Raw genomic sequence first — 24,358 nt, forward strand, 5'->3', positions numbered from 1 at the left:
AAACAGGCATACACAGTTCCAGCAGTTACCTTGTTGCGTCTGGCCACAGGGGGGCGCTGTACCCAGGTTTCTAGGATCCTTCCCACAGATGTTTCCTACACGTGCCCCCAGCGAAAGAACACTGGAAAATGGCCGAAGTAGGGTTATCAACCTGGGCAATCCAGGTCCCCTCCTACCTTAGTGACCTCACAGGGAAGCACTGCTCCACCCCTGGCTGGAGTTATGGACAAAATCCACAACATGGAATATGGCCATAACTTGGCCTGGGAGCGTCGTAGGCGGACGCCAATGCTCTCATTGTGACAGTTATGAATTTAGCTACAGAACGAGGGGACTCATGACCTGTCTACGAGTTCCCATATGGCTGATATCACGCCTGGGGCATTTCCCAAGCTCCCCCTTCCATAAAAAAGGTGTGCCAGCATCGTCCGCCTGCGCAAACACCATTTTTATGGTTGCCATATTTATCGGAGATATGGCTTGCGAGATATGAACCATTTTTTACTGGAGTCGTTCTGTCTGGCTACTTCCAAGCCTTGCTAATGAGATACAACTCTTGTTACAGGGTGACGGCAGGGAGTCATCCTGGGTCCATTGTCCTCACATCATCTCATCTCCATATCAGAGGAGATGGCTGTTGGAGGTGTAAGTGGGATGTGACACCTTCACAGATGCTGGACATTTGAGCACAAGAAGGGAGGGGGGGCACTGCCAGGGAGTGATGAGAGCAATTATGACTTCTAGTCATAATTCCTCTTCATATCCCAGGATTTACCTCACACCTCCCCCCTTTTGAGGGCGCTAGGGGGCAGCACACTCCGGTGTTCCCCCGTGCGCCCGTCCGCGACCTCTCCTTGTCGGGACAGCCCGTCTGCGTTACCGTGGTCACGGCCCCTTTTGTGGCGAATGGTGAAGTCGTATTGCTGGAGCGCAAGGCTCCATCGCAACAATCGCCCATTCGTCCCAGAGACGGTGTGCAACCAGCTGAGGGGATTGTGGTCCGTCTCCACGATGAAGTGGCGCCCGTATAGATAGGGTTGCAGACGCTGCAGGGCCCACACTATGGCCAGGCACTCCTTCTCCATTGTAGAATAGGCCACTTCCCTTGGTAACAGCTTCCTGCTCAGGTACAAGACTGGGTGCTCTTGGCTCGCAGAGTCCACCTGGCTGAGCACCGCACCGAGGCCGAAGTCACTGGCGTCGGTCTGTACTACAAACGGCCGCGTGAAGTCGGCTGCCTGTAGCACGGGCGGGCTGGACAGGGCGTCCTTTAGGGCCCGGAAGGCTGTCTCGCAGTCCATTGTCCAATCGACTGCAGAGGGCAGCTTCTTCTTGGTGAGGTCCGTCAAGGGCTTTGCCAGGCTACTATAGCATGGAACAAACCTCCTATAGTACCCAGCGGTCCCCAAGAAGGACATCACCTGCTTCTTGGTCCTGGGGGTGGGCCAGGATGCGATGGCCTCCACTTTCTCAGGCTCGGGCTTCAGCGTTCCCCCACCTACCCGGTGACCGAGGTACTGGACCTCGCTCATGGCCAGCTGACACTTTCCCGGCTTGATGGTCAAACCTGCCCGGTGGATCCGCCTGAGCACCTGTGCTAGATGCTCTAGGTGGTCCTCCCAGGTGGGACTGAAGACGGCAATGTCATCCAGGTACGCGGCCGCGTACCCTTCAAGTCCCTTGAGCAGGGTGTTGACCATCCGCTGGAAAGTGGCAGGGGCATTCCTCATCCCGAATGGCATCACCGTGGACTCGTACAGTCCAAATGGGGTAATAAAGGCAGAGCGTTCCCTGGCCTTGCGAGTCAGGGGGATCTGCCAATATCCCCGGCTCAGGTCCATGATGGTCAGGTACTGAGCCCCGGCCAACTGATCGAGCAGGTCATCGATGCGTGGCATTGGGTACGCATCGGCGACCGTGACAGCATTGAGCCCCCTGTAGTCCACGCAGAACCGAGTGGTTCGGTCCTTCTTAGGGACGAGGACTACAGGCGAGGCCCAAGCGCTGTTGGATGCCTGGATCACCCCCAGCTCCAGCATCTCGTCAATCTCCTGGCGCATGTGTTGCTGCACCTCCAGGGAGACCCGATATGCTGAACGCCGGATCGGGGGATGATCCCCAGTGTCCACGTGATGGACAGCCAAGTCAGTCCTTCCGGGCTGGTTGGTAAACAACCCCCGGAAGGGGTGTAGGGTGGCCCACAGCTGGGACCGTTGGTCCTCCAAGAGCTGGTGGCCAACCTCCACATCCTCAATGGATCCGCCTGCCCTAACCTGGGCTAGCATATCCAAGAGGGTTTCCGCTTCTCCCTCCTCGGGCAGGTTGCACACGGGGAGCGCACATGCCTCCCGCTCATGATGTGCCTTCATCATGTTCACATGGAAGGGCTTCCGCCTTCCACGGGCAGGGTCCAGGGTGACCAGGTACGTCACAGGGTTGAGCTGCTGGTACACGAGGTATGGGCCTTCCCAGGCTGCCTGAAGCTTGTCCTGTGGTACGGGGACCAGTACCCACACCTCTTGACCCACTTGGTAGGTCCTCTCACAAGCGTTCTGGTCGTACCAACGCTTCTGATCGGCCTGGGCTTGAGCCATATTGTCGTGTACCAGTTGCGTCAAGGCCTGCATTTTGTCCCGGAAGCGCATGACATACTCGATAACCGACACTCCAGGGGTGGCCAAATCCCCTTCCCAAGCCTCTTTCACCAGAGCCAGGGGGCCCCGCACACGTCGCCCGTACAGGAGCTCAAACGGTGAGAATCCTGTTGAGGCCTGTGGAACCTCCCGGTAAGCAAATAACAGGTGTGGGAGATACCGCTCCCAGTCACGCCCATGGGAGTCGACCAACATCTTAAGCATCTGCTTTAAGGTGCCATTGAACCGCTCGCACAGGCCATTAGTCTGTGGATGGTACGGGCTGGCCACCAGATGTCGCACCTGGACTTGCTTACAGAGGGCCTCCATCAGCTGGGACATGAATTGGGTCCCCCGGTCAGTGAGCATTTCCTGGGGAAAACCCACTCGGGAGAAAATCTCCAGCAATGCGGTGGCCACCTTGTCAGCCCGAATGGACGACAAGGCCACTGCTTCTGGGTACCGGGTGGCATAGTCAACTACCGTCAGTATGAAGCGTTTCCCGGAGCTGCTGGGGATGGCCAGCGGGCCGACCAGATCCACAGCCACCCTCCTGAAAGGCTCATCGATGATTGGCAGAGATACTAGTGGGGCTTTGGGGCGTGGCCCCGCCTTCCCCACTCTCTGACAGGTTTCACACGAACGGCAGTAGGCAGCCACATCGGCCCCCATTTTTGGCCAGTAGAAATGCTGGTTTAACCTGGCCTTGGTCTTAGCGATCCCTAGGTGTCCGGCCATCGGAATCTCATGTGCGATCCGCAACAACTCCGTCCGGAACGGATAGGGTACCACCAACTGTCGGTCCCTGGGCCACGCCTCCGGTGAACCCTGCTGGACCGTGGCCCGGTACAGCCGTCCTTGGTCCCAGACCACTCGCTCCGGGTCCGAGTCCGAGGGAGGCTGTGCCGCCTGCTCCTTTAGAGCTTTCAGGCTGTCGTCAGCTTCTAACGCTGCCTGAAACCCCTGACCAGATGTGGCCAGAATCGACGAGACTGTCACATCTTCGGTCAGTACCCCGGGACCTGTGTCCTGGCCTCCACCTGACTCGGCTGCCACTTGGTCAGAAGGGGAAGAGCTATCGGACCTCCGGGAGGCCCCTTGGCTTCCAGCACTCCCACTGCGGGTGACAGCGGCCACAGCCGCTGCGACCGTGGGTCGTGCCTGCTCCTCCTCCGTTCCTGACCAAGTCGCCGGTTCAGGCAGACCTACCTGGCTTCCTGACACCCCGGTTGTGGGGGAACCATGCACCGAGATCTTACCTGGGAGCACTTCCGCTCCTGGACCGGCCCCAATCTCACCTGCCTGTTCCCCTCCTGCAGCAACAGAACCCCGCTGTGAAATCTCTGGGGACCCCACATTTGCTGTGGTAGCCCCCACCCCACACACTGGTCCTCCCCCTGCAGCACCCTGCTCTCTGCTTATCCCTGCAGAGGGCAACAGATCCCAGCTCACAGGCTGGTTACTTGTAGAGGCATTGTCACACCTTTCTCTGACCCCCTCCCCTGTCACAGCTGCAGCTGAGTGTGTGTCTATGGTGTCTATGCAAGCAGAAATATCAGAGTTCACTCCCTCCTCCCTTACATCATTCATAGATAACACATTAACATTGTCCGGAGGCATGTCAGTACTGGCTGAAGGTTCAGCCCTTGGTTGGGGCCCAAACTGGGAGGTTATCTGCCCCAAATCTGTCCCAAGTAGCACGTTTGCAGGGATCCGATCAGTTACCCCCACCTCCCTCACCCCTCGCCCTGCGCCCCAGTCCACATAAACGTCAGCAACAGGCAGCGCCGGGTCAATGCCTCCAATCCCGGAGACAGCGAGGGTTTTTCCAGGGATCAAGTGTTGGGGGGACACCATCTCAGGCCGCACCAGAGTCACCTCCGAGGCGCTGTCTCGCAGTCCTATGGTCACAGACCGGCCGACGGTGACAGGTTGGAAGCTGTCCAGGGACCTACCACCACCCCCACCCACACAATACACCTTGGGCGGCCCTTGGGACGGGGACGGAGCCGGGGCCTTGGGACGCTGAGGGCACATGGCCTTGAAGTGTCCAGGTAGGTTGCACTGGTGGCACCGTCTTGATTCTGCCACGGGCCTGGAGAGGGGAGTTGAGGGGGACACCCCCTGCAGTCTAGGGGCAGGTGGGGCAGTCGCAGAATTCATCTTACCCCCTCTCCAGGTGCTGCTGGTGGCCGCTCTCCTGGCCTCAGGGGCCCGGTTGTTGGTGTAGTCATCGGCAAGGGCAGCTGTAGCCGTGGACCCCTTTGGCTTCTGGTCTCGGATGAACTGGCGGAGATCCTCAGGGCAGTTCCACAAGAGTTGCTCCGTGATGAACAAGTCCAGGATCTCCGGTCCGGTGGAAAGCTGCAGGCCTTGGGTCCAGTGGTCGGCAGCTCGGGCAAGTGCCCGCCGGTGGTCAGCCCAGGAGTCCTTTGGTCCCTTCTGTAGGCTCCGGAACTTCTTGCGGTAGGACTCTGGAGTGAGGTTGTACTGTTGGATCAGGGCCCGCTTGATGGTGTCGTAGCCCTGATCCGCCTCAGCAGGCAAGTCCCCAAGGATATCCAGGGCCTTACCCCTTAAACGGGGGGTCAGGTATTTGGCCCACTGGTCCTTGTTCAGATGATGCTGCAAGCAAGTCCGTTCAAAAGCAGTCAAGAAAGAGTCCAAGTCTCCATCCTTCTCCAGCACTGGGAAGTCCTCAACACGGACCTTTGGAAGTTTGGTGTCTGGAAGGTCACGGGTGGCTGATGAGGGCCGGAGCTGAGCTAGCTGCAGCTGGTAGTTACGCTCTGCCTGGCGCTCTTCACGCGCTGCTTGCCGCTCACGCTCGGCCATGAGTTCCTTGTAGCCCTCCCGGTCTCCAGCCTGGCGTAGGGCCATAGCCATTTGAAGAAGGCTATCCGAGCCTCCCAGGCTCGGTGGAATGGCACGTGGTGATCTGCGGCCCGCTGCGGAGCCTGGTGATTCACTGTCCATTGCAGAGCGGAGGGCTGGCACCTGGCTCGTTGAGGACCCTTGGGCGAGCTGCTCCTCATCTTGTCCAGCAGTGCCCGGTTGTGCAATGTCCTCTGCAGAGCTGTTTTCTGGCGTCGAGCTCCTGGAGGACTCGTGGACAACCTCCTCATCGTCTCTGGCCTTAGCATCGGCCATTCCTTTGGCTTTGCTCCTGGTGCTCTCAGCCATTCTTGCAGACTTTTGGTCACTGACACAGAACTGACACCTGATGCCTCCACACACCTTACAGTATCTGCACTCTGACACTCTAGTGTTGAGCTAGTCTGAAGACCCCAGCAGCCACAGCTGCTGCAGGCAGTCTTTAGTGTCTGGGAGTATGGGTCTCACACTCACACACACTATTATCTCGATCCCACCGCTATGCCACCAATATGTCACAAACCACCGGGGGGGTCACTCAGAAATCCCCCGCGCTGGCTACCAGTACGTCACAATCGGGGGGTAACAAGTGGGGGTCACCCCTCCTTTATACCTCCCGACCGACAGACAGAGCACGTGACGCGCTCTCTAGCGCCCCTCTTATAGTCAGGCCAATTATGGAATTGCCCGACCATAAGCAAGGAAGCCGCTATACTACTTATGCCGATTATTGAAGGGTCCCCGGTGAGAGTAAGGTATATATTCCCCCGACCTCCGCGGGCGGAATATATAAAATCTCCCCGAATCTCACTGGCCTCCCCACAATAATCCTTGGCACAATTCGCTGCCACCAACCGATTTACGGTAACTATTAGCCGAACACACAGACGTGGGATTCAAGATCGAGATAACAGAACAGCCCAAGATTAATTATATAATTTAATCAGCCTAAAGCACACTAGAACTACAATATATACAATAGGGAATCTACAGAATATACAGTTATGTCAGAGTACAGTTACAATCAAAGCATGGGTTACAAACAGGCATACACAGTTCCAGCAGTTACCTTGTTGCGTCTGGCCACAGGGGGGCGCTGTACCCAGGTTTCTAGGATCCTTCCCACAGATGTTTCCTACACGTGCCCCCAGCGAAAGAACACTGGAAAATGGCCGAAGTAGGGTTATCAACCTGGGCAATCCAGGTCCCCTCCTACCTTAGTGACCTCACAGGGAAGCACTGCTCCACCCCTGGCTGGAGTTATGGACAAAATCCACAACATGGAATATGGCCATAACTTGGCCTGGGAGCGTCGTAGGCGGACGCCAATGCTCTCATTGTGACAGTTATGAATTTAGCTACAGAACGAGGGGACTCATGACCTGTCTACGAGTTCCCATATGGCTGATATCACGCCTGGGGCATTTCCCAAGCTCCCCCTTCCATAAAAAAGGTGTGCCAGCATCGTCCGCCTGCGCAAACACCATTTTTATGGTTGCCATATTTATCGGAGATATGGCTTGCGAGATATGAACCATTTTTTACTGGAGTCGTTCTGTCTGGCTACTTCCAAGCCTTGCTAATGAGATACAACTCTTGTTACAGGGTGACGGCAGGGAGTCATCCTGGGTCCATTGTCCTCACATCATCTCATCTCCATATCAGAGGAGATGGCTGTTGGAGGTGTAAGTGGGATGTGACACCTTCACAGATGCTGGACATTTGAGCACAAGAAGGGAGGGGGGGCACTGCCAGGGAGTGATGAGAGCAATTATGACTTCTAGTCATAATTCCTCTTCATATCCCAGGATTTACCTCACAAATATGTCACAAACCACCGGGGGGGTCACTCAGAAATCCCCCGCGCTGGCTACCAGTACGTCACAATCGGGGGGTAACAAGTGGGGGTCACCCTCCTTTATACCTCCCGACCGACAGACAGAGCACGTGATGCGCTCTCTAGCGCCCCTCTTATAGTCAGGCCAATTATGGAATTGCCCGACAATAAGCAAGGAGGCCGCTATACTACTTATGCCGATTATTGAAGGGTCCCCGGTGAGAGTAGGGTATATATTCCCCCGACCTCCGCGGGCGGAATATATAATATCTTCCGGAGTCTCACTGGCCTCCCCACAATAATCCTTGGCACAACTCGCTGCCACCAACCGCTTCACGGTAACTATTAGCCGAACACACAGACGTGGGATTCAAGATCGAGATAACAGAACAGCCCAAGATTAATTATATAATTTAATCAGCCTAAAGCACACTAGAAACTACAATATATACAATAGGGAATCTACAGAATATACATATGTCAGAGTACAGTTACAGATAAAGCATGGTTTACAACAGGTATGCAATTCAATCAGTTACCTTGTGCGTCTGGCCACAGGGGGGCGCCATAGACCAGGTTTCTAGGAACTCTCTCACAGGTCTTTCCCAACCAGGCCCCCGAGCAGAAGAACACTGGAAAATGGCCGAAGTAGGGTTATCAACCTGGGCAATCCAGGTCCCCTCCTACCTTTAGTGACCTCAGAGGGAGCACTGCTCCACCCCTGGCTGGAGTTATGGACAAAATCCACAACATGGAATATGGCCATAACTTGGCCTGGGAGCGTCGTAGGCGGACGCCAATGCTCTCATTGTGACAGTTATGAATTTAGCTACAGAACGAGGGGACTCATGACCTGTCTGCCAGTTCCCCATTGGCTGATATCACGCCTGGGGCATTTCCCAATGTCCTGCTCCCATAAAAAGGGGGTGCCGGCATCGTCCACATGCGGAGACACCATTTTTATGGTTGCCATATTTATCGGAAATATGGCTTGCGAGATATGAACCATTTTTTACTGGAGTCGTTCTGTCTGGCTATTTCCATAGCCTTGCTAACTAGCTAGCAGCTCCTACTACAGGGTGACGGCAGGGAGTCATCCTGTGTCCATTGTCCTAAAGCCACCTAATTTCCATATCACAGGACATGGCCATGGAGTTTGTTGCTAAACCAGTTGTGTGAAGGAAAGGGGGGGGGGGGGGTGACACCTTCACAGATGCTGGACATTTGAGCACAAGAAGGGAGGGGGGCACTGCCAGGGAGTGATGAGAGCAATTATGACTTCTAGTCATAATTCCTCTTCATATCCCAGGATTTACCTCACACCTCCCCCCTTTTGAGGGCGCTAGGGGGCAGCACACTCCGGTGTTCCCCCGTGCGCCCGTCCGCGACCTCTCCTTGTCGGGACAGCCCGTCTGCGTTACCGTGGTCACGGCCCCTTTTGTGGCGAATGGTGAAGTCGTATTGCTGGAGCGCAAGGCTCCATCGCAACAATCGCCCATTCGTCCCAGAGACGGTGTGCAACCAGCTGAGGGGATTGTGGTCCGTCTCCACGATGAAGTGGCGCCCGTATAGATAGGGTTGCAGACGCTGCAGGGCCCACACTATGGCCAGGCACTCCTTCTCCATCGTGGAATAGGCAACTTCCCTTGGTAACAGCTTCCTGCTCAGGTACAAGACTGGGTGCTCTTGGCTCGCAGAGTCCACCTGGCTGAGCACCGCACCGAGGCCGAAGTCACTGGCGTCGGTCTGTACTACAAACGGCCGCGTGAAGTCGGCTGCCTGTAGCACGGGCGGGCTGGACAGGGCGTCCTTTAGGGCCCGGAAGGCTGTCTCGCAGTCCATTGTCCAATCGACTGCAGAGGGCAGCTTCTTCTTGGTGAGGTCCGTCAAGGGCTTTGCCAGGCTACTATAGCATGGAACAAACCTCCTATAGTACCCAGCGGTCCCCAAGAAGGACATCACCTGCTTCTTGGTCCTGGGGGTGGGCCAGGATGCGATGGCCTCCACTTTCTCAGGCTCGGGCTTCAGCGTTCCCCCACCTACCCGGTGACCGAGGTACTGGACCTCGCTCATGGCCAGCTGACACTTTCCCGGCTTGATGGTCAAACCTGCCCGGTGGATCCGCCTGAGCACCTGTGCTAGATGCTCTAGGTGGTCCTCCCAGGTGGGACTGAAGACGGCAATGTCATCCAGGTACGCGGCCGCGTACCCTTCAAGTCCCTTGAGCAGGGTGTTGACCATCCGCTGGAAAGTGGCAGGGGCATTCCTCATCCCGAATGGCATCACCGTGGACTCGTACAGTCCAAATGGGGTAATAAAGGCAGAGCGTTCCCTGGCCTTGCGAGTCAGGGGGATCTGCCAATATCCCCGGCTCAGGTCCATGATGGTCAGGTACTGAGCCCCGGCCAACTGATCGAGCAGGTCATCGATGCGTGGCATTGGGTACGCATCGGCGACCGTGACCGCATTGAGCCCCCTGTAGTCCACGCAGAACCGAGTGGTTCGGTCCTCACCCCTAACTTAGGACAGTCAATTTTAGGAGGTGCTATCTCCTCCTTACCACTCATAACTCCCCAACAAGGACCCCTTTTCACCTCCCAATGTGGTGGGGTTTCCTTTGGGCTGTTCCGGCTCTTACACAAGCAACCGGATACGTCCCCCTGCTTCCACAAGTGCACAAATAATTTAGAGTCCCAACCTATAATAATTGGGTGCAGTAAATCTGAGACTACACAAACATCATGAGAACCACTGTCCCTGGCTGTCTTAATGACCACGCTGGATACCGGGTATTCTGTCTCATTATTGTGGGTGCAGCCGGCGTGGATCTTCCTTCCTGGAATCAAGTGGACATCAGAGGTGGCCCTCACCAGGGTCACCAAGCTCCTTGAGTCTACGATTCCTGTTACAGATTCCCCATCCACTTCCACGGAACACAAACGTGGCTTCTCGTCGGATGGGTGGTCTATACTGCAAACCGGACACTTGTAGCATGAACACTGTTTTCCCTGGCTAAAGTCCATCTGCGCCACTTCACCCTTGGATTTGGGATGCTCCGCACCATTTTGGGGGACCACCGCTTTCTGGGACTCCACCCCCTTATGGGCAACCACCCCTTTATGGAACTCCACCCCCTTATGGGCAACCACCCCTTTATGGGACTCCACCCCCTTATGGGCTACTATTCCCTTCTGGGACTCCACCCCCTTTTGCGGTTTCCATGCAATGTCCTTAGCCCCCAGTTCACACCGTTTGCCCTTGTCTCCCTGGGCACCCAGTGTGCATACTGGCCCCCGAAGGGTACGCTCAAACTGGTCCATGGCTGCGACATCGCTACACACTGACAGCTCCTGCTGTCCCTGGACCAGGAACTGGTACAGCTCCTCCACAACGTCCGCAGGGACCATTCCCTCTTTTTGGCTTTTAGCCCCCACTGCTGTCACTGGACCTCCAGGCACATGCTGTTGGTGCTGCTGGCTCTGCAGCAGCTGGTTCAGGAGCTCCTCCATGCTGCAACGAAAAGAGGCACAGGAGGGGCGCTCCAATGGGTAATACCCGGTGGTCAAAGACAGGGGGGGGGGGGGTTAGAGAACCACTAACCTTTCCGGGTTGTACCGCCCGTACAACCAGGGTCTCCAGCTTGTGGTGTATCACTGCTCACCAAGCAGGGCCTCGCAATTCCGGCTGGCCTGGAACCTCCAGTCGCTGGACTCTCGCCCCTACAGCACGGGTCCCCCAACGACCTGCTGATTCACCGCCAGGTGCTTGAGAGCGCTGTCCCTGTTCGTGGACCCGCCGATCCACCGCCAGCTGCTGAGTGCGCAGACAATTTTCGTGGACCCGCCGATCCACCGCAAACCGCTTCAAAAAATTTTCGGGAACCCGCCGATCCACCGCAAGCAGTCCGTGTCCACAGGAATATGTCCTAGGCCGTTGCCCCTAGCAACCAGACCGCATGCCCGCATTCGAGACACCATATGTAACGTTGCGCCCTGCAACGTGGGGGTTTCACTCGCTTGCAGTGGTGTGAGGTAGCTTCAGCAATACACGTACACAGTCTCTTCATAGAAATTCCGGCAGTTTATTTAAAAACACTCAGCATAAACTGCCCTCAAACATAAATAATAAGTCCATAATGAAAGTTTAGCAACTTCCCCACTCTCTGGCTCCTGCCAGCATACCGCTCTAGCCAACCTTCCAGCACCCAGGGCCCTCTGCAGACCCCTGTCTGTCTCTCCTCCTGGAGAGATTCGGCTCTACAGCCCTGGCCTGGCTTGGCTGCACTCACCTCAGACTCAATATCAGAGCCTTGTGATCAGCCTCCATGCATGCTGAAACACCCAGAGCTCCCGGCTCTGCTCTCACTTGTTTCCAGCACACACACTGGACGTCTGGAGCCAGTCTCTCTCTAGACTGCCCTAGACACACTTTACCCAGGTTCAGAGACAGGATTGCTTTTAACCCCTGGAGCCACACCCACAGGTCGTAAGGAGTGTGTAATCAGCATCACACACCCTTCCATGGCTCTGCATGTAATGCAATCCTGTGGAACCACAGATCCCAGCCAGCTTCACATTGCAGAGCACCCACGCTTCTGCAAAACATACCGGCCCTTTGTAATACAGCCGGTTGATACCTCACACTATATTATACCATTCTGACCAGGGCCAGACCGTCCTCATAAACATTATACAATTCTGACCAGGGCCAGACCGTCTTCATAAACATTATACCATTCTAACAAGGGCCAGACAGTCCTCCTAAACATTATACCATTCTGACAAGGGCCAGACCATCCTCATAAACATTATACCATTCTGACCAGGGCCAGACCATCCTCATAAACATTATACCATTCTGACCAGGGCCAGACCATCCTCATAAACATTATACCATTCTGACCAGGGCCAGACCATCCTCATAAACATTATACCATTCTGACCAGGGCCAGACCGTCCTCATAAACATTATACCATTCTGACCAGGGCCGGACAATCCCCATAACCATTATATCATTCTGATCAGTGTCAGACAACCCCCATAAAAATTAAATTGACAGACATTCTGGGATGTCTTTTTTTAATTTTACTGACGTTTCCCCCTCCTGTTTTATAGACATTCATTGATATGGAAGGGTCCGGATATGGCGGTGAAACCGAGAACGTCAGGGTAAGTCTAAATGAAAAGGTTCATGTATTCTATCTCGTACACCCTAAAGTGAAGTAGATGCTGAGGATATTTTACTTGGAAGTATAAATAATAAAATATTACCAGTTTCACACACGCACAATATAGGCACATTTTTGCATCTACATTATGTCTCTACATCTCTAATGGCCCAAACTAATAACCTCATGGGAGCTATGCTGCTCCTACTTTACAGCCCTCCATGCAAATTCAGCAAGCATCAGCCAAACTGCCGATATCGGTGGGATAAAGTGGACTATCTCACTTGTAAGACCCCTTCCTCCTGTGTATGGGGGTCAGGAGATATAGCTTTTGTCTGAGAGCTCTGGAGTGTGAGCTAGAGGATGGAGACAACTGGTATAGATCCTTTGTTAGACCACATGTGGGCTTAAAATTCATGATAATCATTTTGGAGAAAATTTACTATGTTCAAGGTAAGCTCTAGAAACTGAAAACTCATGTCATAAGACAGATTTGGTAATACGCTTTTTAGGAGGCCATGCTAAAACTAAAGTAGAAGGCGCTGAAGCACAGAGGAAAGAAGCCAAGCAGGGCATTTACGCAAGTAGTTGGTTCAGGAACCATGCCAGTGCATTTTTAAGATACCAGGAATTATGTTGCAATTACCCATCTTTGGGTGAAACGCTTCTCCAGTTTGTTGTCCTTTATTCCTCTGGTATTATAATGTGTCTGAGATATCACAGTTATCTCCCTTTCCTGTAGCGATAAACTTCATTGCAGCCATTAACCAACCACAAATGTATATCTCACACATAGGAGATGATATTGGCAAAGACATTGCTTCACCTTCTCGAGATGTTTGTGACACAACACAGGCATTTGAACCCTACATATGCCAAAAATGGGGATAGAGTATATAAAATTAGCCCAGAAAGGGCCTTAATGTTTGCATTCATGGCCCCAGCACTGTGTTGATAGATATACATAATGACATAGGCGCTGTTTATACTGTAGTGTGTCCCCAATGCTTTAGCAAAAAGTAAACTCAAGCATACAAAGTAGCCTGATGGACTCCAAAAGGACAATACTCTGACTTTTGTCTGGTGATTGAGGGTATCTGTCTGCAGACGTAGTGTGAAATGAGTCTAACACTGACGATAACAATGGTTATGACGTCGACCATGAAGTTTTTACATGTCAAAGAATGAAACTCGTAAACATCATAAGAATAACCTTTGACTAGTGATGAGTGAATGTGCTCGATACTTGATGGAGCATCGGGGTGCACTGGTACGCTTGTTACTCAGCCAAGTATTTCGAGTGCCATGCTAGAGTCCCTGGCCTGCATATTTTGCTGCGATTAGGCAGCCATTAAACGTGGGGTTTGCCTGACATACACAGTAATGTCGAAGCCATGTTGGCTACTGGCATTACTGTGATTTGCGGGCCTCATTGGGTCTTATATGAGACCTGGGGGTGCATTATGCGGCACACTCTGCTCTGGAGCCAGTTCATGGAGAGTTGATCTTGGAGGGAGAGGTTAGATCAGAGCAGGATTAGTACACTTGCACTCTTTAGCACCTTTAAAGTGACTCTAGAGTGTGCTTTAGCCTTGTTTAAGCTAATAAATAAATATATATTTAAAGAAAAAAAAAAATCGTGTGGAGTCCCCTCTATTTTTGATAACCAGCCAAGGTTATCAAGCAGGAGAGCTTTGGGCTACTATTATGAGGCTGGCCCATGGTCATATGGCCCCTCCCAGCCTAAAAATAGCAGCCCACAGCCATCCCAGAAGTGGCACATCACATTAGATGTATCAAATCTGGCACTTGACAGGTCTTCCCGATTTCCTTGGTGCAGTGGCAATTGGAGTAATATTTTTGGGGGTTGATGTCAGTTGGCATCAAGCCCAGGGGTTAGTAATTGAGAGACCTCTATCAGACTCCCGCATTATTAAACCAGCAGTCCACAAAAAACTGCACACACAGAAAAAAATAGTTTGTGTAAATAAAGACTCCCCTCACCCACACTATCCTTCATTCACCAATTTATTATCAAAAATGTTCCGATGAAGTCCTTCATTGTAGTCCACAATCCCCGAATGCAGTTCTGGCGACTGTAAATAGCAGTAAATTACAACTATTCGCAGGCACCGGGTGGTGAACACAGCTCTCATCAGTGTCGCTGGGTCTTCCTTTAAGTGCTCGCTCATCACTACCTTTGACCATAGAATTAAGTGTCCAAGCTTAAACTTCTAGAGCTATAATTTTGTGTTTCAGCCATGTCTTCCTTATGTTTTTGCAGGGCCTTCCTGGTCTCCCTGGCCCACCTGGACCTCCTGGCGTACCTGGATTGCCAGGAATACCAGGAACGTTTGGAATGAACACCACAGGAATCCCTGGCCCTCCTGGCCTACCTGGTAGCCCTGGAAAAAATGGAAATCCCGGTTTTCCTGGTCCTCCGGTAATGTTTTAAACTCCATCGATGCATAGTATTGTATTATTTGTATTTCTGTTCATCATATCAGAAGTAAAGATGACTTTGACGCTTACAATTGTACTGTATAAGAGCTACATAGTTGCTTTTTGCTATCGTTGCAACAGAATATCTTATTTTTACCCCTCCCTTAGCCAATTTTTGTTAAATAAACTTGTCAGCTGGATGGAAACCAGTAATAGGTGTTAACTTGCGATGGTCATGGATTCACAGCACAACTGTATGTTCTGTCATTGGCAGAAAATGTTAGTGGTTGCCCCATGTCAATGCTAGGATGTCCCATTAAGTCCAGTTATTCACCAAACCCATGATCTACTATAGTAGAAATTCTCTTTACAGCGGGCCATGATGATCCATGAGGTTGGATATCATCATTTAGATAATGGTTAAAAGTGCTTGAAGAGACAGTAAGCGCAAGTAGGGTATTATCCTAAAACACGGTCAGCAAATGTGACTAGACTCAACTAGTGTGGTTGTGAAAGTCACAACCATTGTAATGGCGTTAATATGGCTGCAGCAGAACCCAAGTGGAGATGCAGTTCAAATTTGTAGAGAAAAGGGTTCATAGAATACGCTGCGGTAGAGAAGAGGATCCATATAGAAGTAATGATTTTATTTGTCTACACGTTTCAAAGCCTTATGGCTTCTTCCTCAGGGCAAATCATATACAGCTGAGGAAAAAGCCATAAGTGAAACGCGTAGACAAAGTCAATCCTTCTACATGGATCCTCTTTTCTACCGCAGCGCGGTCTATTAATCCTTTTCTCTCCAAATTTGACCTGCATCATTTAGATACTATGCATCTAGTGTAACATCTGCGTTCAAGACCACAAGTCAGATTTGCTTTTTATCTCCAGTCTGATTTTCATCCAAAATGTTGTAGCCGCATGTTCATATAATTTTCATTATTAGTTTCCTTTTTTTGCATGACTTAGGGACCCCCGGGAAGAGATGGAACCCCAGGGACTCCAGGACGTGCTGGCGACAGGGTAGGTTTTTATTATCCTGGCCCTTGTCTGACAAGCTAGACTTACATTATTACACTAAAACACAAGTTTTGGAAATAAGGAGGTAAAATAATACAAAGATGGGAGGAAATGTGACTGCTTATAACCAACTGGAAATTCACATTGTTATGGATTCATCTTTCATTAAACTGTCTCTAAACTCTAGAGGTTATTGGCACAAACTCAAATTTTATAGTTCCTTTAGTAAAGCAAACACTTTCCCAGCAATAAACCCTATCTGGGCAGATCTTTCTCCTCTCCCCCGTCACACATAGCGATGTCGTTAGCGAGATCGCTGAAACGTCACAGGTTTTGTGACGCAACAATGACCTCACTAGCGATCTCGCTATGTGTGACACATAGCGGCGACCGCCCCCCCGCTGCGATATCGCCGATCGTACCTGAACAATCTGGTTCATTTTTTGATCGTTGGTGTCCCGCTGGGCAGCATGCATCGCTGTGTTTTTGCTTTGTCTTTTCACCGCCCGTAAGAATAGCTGCTGTGAGACACTGTCCCAACGACCGCCGAGGATAACCGTATCATTGCTGCGTCGTTACTTATATCTGCCTGTTTGACAGCTCACTAGCGACCATGTAGCGACATACCAGCGATCCTGACCAGGTCGTATCGTTGTCTGGATCGCTGGAACGTCGCTACGTGTAACGGGACCCTAAGTCCCCCATGTCTAGCCGACACTGGAGTCACTTCCCTTCCAAGTCTCTCCCTAGCAAGTTTCACCCATACTTATGGCCGGCCCCATAGAGACGCAGCCTTTGGTTTTGATTGTGCTTGCATCGTTCATTCATTATGTGCTTCTTTTTTGCCTATCCAGGGTTTAGATGGAGAAATTGGGCTTCCAGGAGCTCCTGGACCAAAAGTAAGTTGATCACTTATGTTTATATAATAGTGACAATTTGTCAGTACTTTAATAATTTTTTGTACTTTCTGGGAATTATTTCCAATGTCTCGCAGACCACCTTGTCCCCAATCCCCTCTTATTTGAGGGAGATTCTGTCTCGTTTCTCCCTTGATCCAGCAATCCAGGTAATGGGTGACCAGCTCCCAGCATGCGTTGTAGTATGGATCTGTGCTTTGCTCTACCAGCATGTGTCTTAAGACGTTGGTACAGACATTGACCCAGCATGCGGAGGAGATTGACCCTTGTGTGTACTACTCATTAGACCGTTGCCGTAATACTTACCGAGGATCTTTCCACTTCTCCTGGAAGTGTATGAATAAATTGGACATTACTATTTCCCTTGTTCATAAAATATGACACTTTTCAATCAGTGCCGACCGTGCGATTGCATAGGGACATTTTTATTATCGAGAAAGGGAAAATGGTAGCAGTCGATTTTCAAAGTATTCGTACATTTCCAGGCAGAAAAATGGAATTTATCAATCCAGAGTTGTAGCATTTGATGATTACACAATGAGATCTGTAAGGAGAGTGGAGCGATCCTCTTTGATGTTTTTCCATGGCAGATATGTACTGTACTTTGTGGTGTTTCATGAAATGCTGTGCCGTACATTGCCATGATTGAGTGATTTTGAGTTTCTGTTGTTTGACCTGTGCAACCAGAACAGTAGGTTATAAAAGTCTACAAAAGTACATTCATCACGGTTTCTGGTGACGGCACTTTATCTGTTCTGCCTGTATACCGTACCTCCATCTTCCGGCTACAGGGTCGCACGGGTTAAAGGGAACCTGTCACCAGATTTGGGGCCTATAAGCTGCGGCCACCACCACTGGGCTCTTATATACAGCATTCTAACATACTGTATATTAGAGCCCGGGTCGCTGTGAGAACATAAAAACACTTTATAATACTTACCTAACGGTCGCTCGGTTGGCCAGATGGGTGTCTCCGTTCTCCGGTGCCGGCACCGCCTCTTTCGGCCATCTTCATCCTCCTTCTGACTCCTGTGTGCATGACGCCTCCGACGTCATCCACACTTGCCGGCATTCAGGTCCTGAGCAGGTGCACTTTGATCTGCCCTGAGCAGGGCAGATCAAAGTATTGTAGTACGCCTGCGCAGTAACAGCGAGTGTGTATGACGTAGGATGCGTCATGCACACAGGAGTCAGAAGGAGGACGAAGATGGCCGAAAGAGGCGACGCCGGCACCGGTCAACAGAGACGCCCATCTGGCCAACCGAGCGACCGTTAGGTAAGTATTATAAAGTGTTTTTTATGTTCTCACAGCAGCCTGGGCTCTTATATACAGCATGTTAGAATGCTGTATATAAAAGCCCGGTGGTGGTGGCCGCAGCTTATACGCCAAAAAAGTGGTGACAGGTTCCCTTTAATGTGTTATGCTGTGAACCTTGCACCCACACTATTAGCTCTTATCCCTGACAAGGGCCACTCTTAGAGCCGCTACCTTCTTCACATGTCCACAGATGGGCAGATCCTTTTCTTCTCTAAGGTCCCCCATGTGTGGCCAGCATTGGATTAGTTTCCCTTTCAAGTCTTTCTTTGGTAGGTTTCACCCACCTGCCTGTGTGCTGGATCTCTGTCACCACTTATGGTTCTTTTATGATATTGCTCCCTGGTATGCAACACACACACCCACAAGACTTGTCCTCTTGTTCAAGGTTTCCATCTAATTGATTCCTAACAGGAAAAACAGTCTCTTTTCCTGCACTCTAGCCCCTCCCACTGAGGTCTAATCCCAAGTGTTAACTTTACCTGTCCCTGTTCAGTGCCTGTTGCTGGGCAGAACTCCGCTTCCTCACAGCACAGCACAAAACATTACAAAACATCATAACACAACCAACTTAACAACACTACTACACCTTACAGCTCACATAACACATTACCACAATTCACATATCATCACAACAATTGGTGCCTTCGGGGGGAAACACAACACCTAGTCCACCTCCTTACTCTAGTGTTAAACATTTGGGCAATTCATACACCCCAGGCTTCTGGATGGGTGACAGATATGAGTGAGATCCACTTTGTACTGTATCTGCATAACCATGGCAGTGGTACAGTTGGATCCTTTGGTAGAACATAAACCCGTAGGTTGTATCACTCTCCACCTTGTAGGCCTACAAGATGTCAGTATCCCAGCACAGGCAGCTTATTGATGTCACTATGTTGCGCCTCCTTTGCCTGCCTGCGCTGACTGCAGGGGAGAAGACGACTCTTGCTTATATTAAGTGAATAAAAACACTATTTTTGGGGGGCAGGAGGCATTTTTATTTTTGGAGGAGTCACACAGTATTCTTTTAACAAATAATGAAGCCCCCTATTCATTTTAATGGGGCACTCAAGGGATGCAAACTATGAAACTGGAGGTGCATTGGCCCTGGTGGTTGCAACCCACGCTACTGCAGCCAGGTGGTTGGGTGCACCACTAGGCAGGTGGCGCAACCAACCAAGATACAGCACAATAACTGGCTAGGTCCCCTTCATTCTCAGGCTGGGTGCGTACTACATAGTTCAGGTCACCAGCGATTATAAAGTAATGGCTTATGCTAGTGATACCACCTCATATTAATATCTATAAACAACTTCATACCAGATTCACATTTTGCGCTATGCTTTAAAAGAGTCATACATACATACATACATACATGCATGCATACATACATACATACATACATACATACATGCATGCATGCATGCATACATACATACATACATACATACATACATACATACATACATACATACATACATACATACATACATACAGTTTTGCTGGAAATGTCTTTACGTCTTTACTTTTTATGTTAAAGATCCAACACTGGGAAATGTTTCTAGTGATTCTTTAATGTAAATCGTACTGGGATGTTGGATGTAACCAACAAACGATAAATGACAGCAAAACAAAGTGTAACCATGATCCAAAGTTATAGAAAATCCATGCTAAATAAATGAATTTTTATATAAATAAATAATAATTTTATATAAATAATAATTTCATTTTAAATATTAATACAATAATATTAATATTTAATAATATATATACAAATATGTAATAATAATATTTAATATTATTAAATCATTTTTATATAAATAAAAAATACATTTTTATATAGTGCCAGTACTTTGCAACACTGTCCCAATTGGGGCTCAGAACCTAAATTCCCTGTCAGTATGTCATTGGAGTGTGGGAGGAAACTGGAGAACCCTGAAGGAACCCCACATAAACACGGGGAGAACATACAAACTCCTGCAGATGTTGCTTTTGGTGGGATTTGAACCCAGGACCCCAGCGCCGGAAGACTGCAGTGCTAACCACTGAGCCACCGTGCCGCCCCTATGCTAAAGTGAACTAAAGAACTGGAAGAGCATAAAGAGACTGTTAGAGTAGGAAGCCAACATCATAGTATCTTATCCTATGTGCACCGTCTAGAGAAACACTTGCCAGAGCGGCAATTTCAAGTGTCACGCAGATACATAATACAAGTTGTCATGATCATGGTTTGTGGTCTTGATGATCACACACAATAACCACATGTACTTAATCATTGAATCAATACAAGAGCAGTCGTCTTCAATATTCCTCTTCTTTAAAATTTTTCTTCTCAATTTGCCTTGTAATAGGGAAGCACTGGGGATGCTGGACTCCCAGGAACTCCTGGAGAAATCGGCTTGGCAGGACTTCCTGGGCCAATTGGACCACGTGGATTACCCGGACCTCCAGGGCCTCCTGGTCCCGCTGGATCTGGATCAGCTGTTGGATTTGTAAGTACTGTAGCCATAAAAAAAAATAAATCTTTCTTTCTATATAGCGCTAACATATTCCACAGCGCTTTACATACATCAGGAACCTTGTCCCCATTGAGGCTCACAATCTAAAGTCCCTATCAGTATGTCTTTGAAGTGTGGGAGGAAACCGGGGTACCCCCGGAGGAAACCCACGCAAACACGGGGAGAACATACAAACTCCTAGCAGAATGTGTCCTTGGTGGGATTCGAACCCAAGACCCCAGCCATGAAAAAATATGTCTGGTGATAGCTCTACCACAGGAATAAAAATATTTTACATAGAAAAAAAGACTATATTTGCACAAGACTGAGATATGGACAATGACTCAATGACTGGTTAAACAAAAAGTCACTTTGAGTCCATGTTGAACTGTTTTATATTAATAGCTCCATATATCAGATACATTTGCAAAGATTAACTCGATGTAAGAATAAAAGCTGAATATTGTTAGCCTGGAATATTATTTGATTTACAGTTCATAAATTACTTATCTAATATATAAAGCTCAGTGTATGTGTGTGTATGTCCACTAAAGGAATTCGCACCGTCGCATTTACAATCATGAAATTTTGCACAGACGCCTCATGTGACTCAGGGAACGTCATAGACTGTTTGGTCGGGAAAATGTAACCCCGTACTTTCCAGTTACGCTACAAAAATCCTGCAGCCATTAAACTGAATGGAGCTGGGAGCTGCAGGCTATAAATAACAACTGTGAGTGGTTGCTATAGGAACAAAATAAACTGTTAGTATAAGAAGCTTATGTGTGAGGTAAAAAGATGTCAGTGGGGAGACGGATAGAGAGAGACAGAAAGAGACAGACAGACGGGCAAAGAGACAGACGGGCAAAGAGACACAGTTACTATCCCGGGCAACGCCCGGGTACTACAGGTAGTTAATTAATACATTTGCTTCTTTTTCCAGGACGACATGGAAGGTTCTGGATTTGGTTACGGTGGTCATGGAGGTCGGGGTCCGCAGGTAGTGCAAGCGAAACAGTTGTTGGTGCAATTATTGTAGGACTGTTTCAGTTCTGTTATTACAAATTCCAGTAAAGGTGAAGGAGTAATGTTTCTTTTTGTGGAGAGTGACATGCCTGACATGTCAGTGTAAGGAGACTTATAGGCCATGCAATGTTTCTCTGGGAAATTAAATAAGCCAATTGAGAGATCATTGTATGGCTTATAATTATATTTACACAGGCATGTCAGACATGTCCTTCTTCACAAGTAGAAAGGTTACCCCTTAGACCTCAGTCCGCAGCCTCTCATACAGCCAAATCAGAACTCGTGCGTTGTACTGATGAGAGGCAAAACCCCAAAACAGTGTCTGAAAATTGAGATTCTGGTTTGGCTTTTATCCTAAGTAATATGGCACAGCTCGTTTAAGAGTCAATATTGACTTTTGGGATTGCTACTTTGCATGGTAAAGTTGAAGAAATACTGGGAAAAGTATATAAATGTTTATGTGAACTGCTACAGCAGGACAGGGCAATTCTTGCTTTCACATACTTTTGTATCAAGTTCTTAGAAGAATTCCCATCTATCTGTAGAAAGTTTAATGTGGGAAATCCTTAACCTTTAATACAGATATTCAACTAATTTGATTTGTATGGATATTATTGACACGAGTACTTGTGTATACATAACAGTTAAAACATTTTAATCTCTTTCTGTATCTTCTGATCCCTGTCACGCATCTATTCATTCCCGGCGGGACAATAAATGGAGAGGTCATGTGGGAGCAGCATGATGTAGATGCAGAGACCCTGTTTCCAACAGTGTCACTTACTGGAGTTTTTACTGTAGTATTGATAAAATCACTGTATTATCTGCTGCAGATCTAGCAGTTATCTGTATACTGTGCATAGGCAGAAAGCTGCCAATCAGTGGTGGGGTGTGGTTATACAGAGCTCATAGTCTACATCGCACAAGACAACTAGTCCTCTAGTTATAATCACCTGCTGATTAAAAGAGCAATTTTCTTGAAACTACAGCAAGAAGCCCAGTAAATTGTTGGAATTGGGGTCTCTCTCCCTACATTTTGTTGCTTTCAGATTTATGGTAGTAATTGGTAAACGTTTTTTGCTGTTCTGAAAATGTTTTCTGTCTTCTGGTAACATTTACCAGAACCCTATGAAATTCTAATTTAGAGAGACTGGGCGACACTGAAACCAAGTATTAGGCCCCTTCACACATTTGTGCAAAAGACGACCGTTTTGCACGGTCCGTTGTGGAGTTCCATGTGTCAGTGTGCATCATCAGTGTGCTAGCTGTGTGACATCCAGATAGCATACAGACAGTACGACCTTGTATACCTGAATGTCTCTGGCTCTGCTGTCACACTTGCTTCCGGGTCTGCAGTCAGTGCAGTGAATATTCATGAGGCATAATGAGCTGGGCCGGGAAGCAAGTGTGACAGCAGCACCGGAGACAAGGTAGTAAGTGTAGGAATGAGGTTTTTTTTGTTTTGTTTTTTAAGTAATGTGTTTTCTCTGGTACATGTCACATGGATCACATCAGTGTGCGGTCCGTGTGACATCCGTTCTGCCCGCAAAAATGGACATGTCACAACGTGGAGCACACAGACATGCGTGTGCTCCATACGGATACATGGTACGTATGAAAACATGGAAGTCTACGCAAGCCCATTGAATTTAATGGGCATACGTGTATCCGTGTCTCTGGTACGTGCAGAAATGGACGTCACATGTACCGGAAACACGGACATATGAAGGGGGCCTTACCCTGGTTTCACACTCTCTATTTTTATGGTCTGAATTTGGACCACAAAGTCCGGACCAGCCATGGGTCTCCTAACCCAAACTCGGCAGCCTCATTTGTGCTTTACAGAGGTGCTGAGTTTGGATACAGAGACCTACGGCCAGTCCGGACATTACTGATCAAACTAAGATCATGACTATTGGATTTGAGAAGCAAGAATTAATGCTACGGTAGTAGCCTGCATGAAGTGGCCATGGAGGACTCATGATATCTCAATATAGTATTTTATGAATGCGCTGATATGAGACCCTCTCATGCCAGGAATCAGACCCTTAGCTTGGTGCTTCTGCATTGTATTTGATATATTTTCTTTTTACAGGGACAAGCAGGAATACCAGGATTAAAGGTAACAATTTATGGGGTTCTTACATCGTTCGAAATCCTCCTATAGTTTAATATACATTAGGTAACAAAAGTAAGGTTTTTGCTTCCCTTTCATGTCCCTCTTGTTTTTTTTTTTGTTTTTAATGTTAGGGAGATCGTGGAAGTCCAGGTTTGGATGGAAGACCTGGAATAGATGGATTCCCGGGTCTTGAGGTAAGTACAGGACCTCTGTTTTTCTATTTTCCACCTATGTAGACTTTGTGTTGCATACATGTAATAGTACACTTTTTCTCGGGACACACGGTTTTTATATTTGTATTTACCAGTCCTTGATTTTCTACATTTAAAAGCAACTCGCAAAAGAAAATGTACAACTAACGGCATTCTCTTATACTCCAGGGTTCAAGGGGAGACAAGGGTGATAAAGGAGAAGAAGTAAGTGTTATTAATGAGTATAAGCTGAGGAATATTCCCATATAAACAATTTGAGGAATTGTTACCAAAATTAGCAGCGAAACGGCAGGC

At 49.1% G+C, this 24,358-nt stretch overlaps 1 protein-coding gene across 3 annotated transcripts in view; it reads left to right on the top strand.

Annotated features, from left to right (window-relative positions):
- Positions 1-24,358, top strand: part of COL18A1 (collagen type XVIII alpha 1 chain) — a 297,911-nt gene that overhangs the window by 237,534 nt on the left and 36,019 nt on the right. For all 3 annotated transcript variants that reach the window (XM_075317426.1, XM_075317424.1, XM_075317425.1), the window contains 9 exons: positions 12,460-12,513; positions 14,797-14,955; positions 15,924-15,977; positions 16,829-16,873; positions 20,561-20,701; positions 21,651-21,707; positions 23,829-23,855; positions 23,984-24,046; positions 24,233-24,268. In XM_075317426.1, the coding sequence (XP_075173541.1) occupies positions 12,460-12,513; positions 14,797-14,955; positions 15,924-15,977; positions 16,829-16,873; positions 20,561-20,701; positions 21,651-21,707; positions 23,829-23,855; positions 23,984-24,046; positions 24,233-24,268 (636 nt within the window). The remainder of the gene's footprint in view (positions 1-12,459; positions 12,514-14,796; positions 14,956-15,923; positions 15,978-16,828; positions 16,874-20,560; positions 20,702-21,650; positions 21,708-23,828; positions 23,856-23,983; positions 24,047-24,232; positions 24,269-24,358) is intronic.

Source organism: Anomaloglossus baeobatrachus, chromosome 7 (assembly GCF_048569485.1).
Source record: "Anomaloglossus baeobatrachus isolate aAnoBae1 chromosome 7, aAnoBae1.hap1, whole genome shotgun sequence".
NCBI lineage: Eukaryota > Metazoa > Chordata > Amphibia > Anura > Aromobatidae > Anomaloglossus > Anomaloglossus baeobatrachus.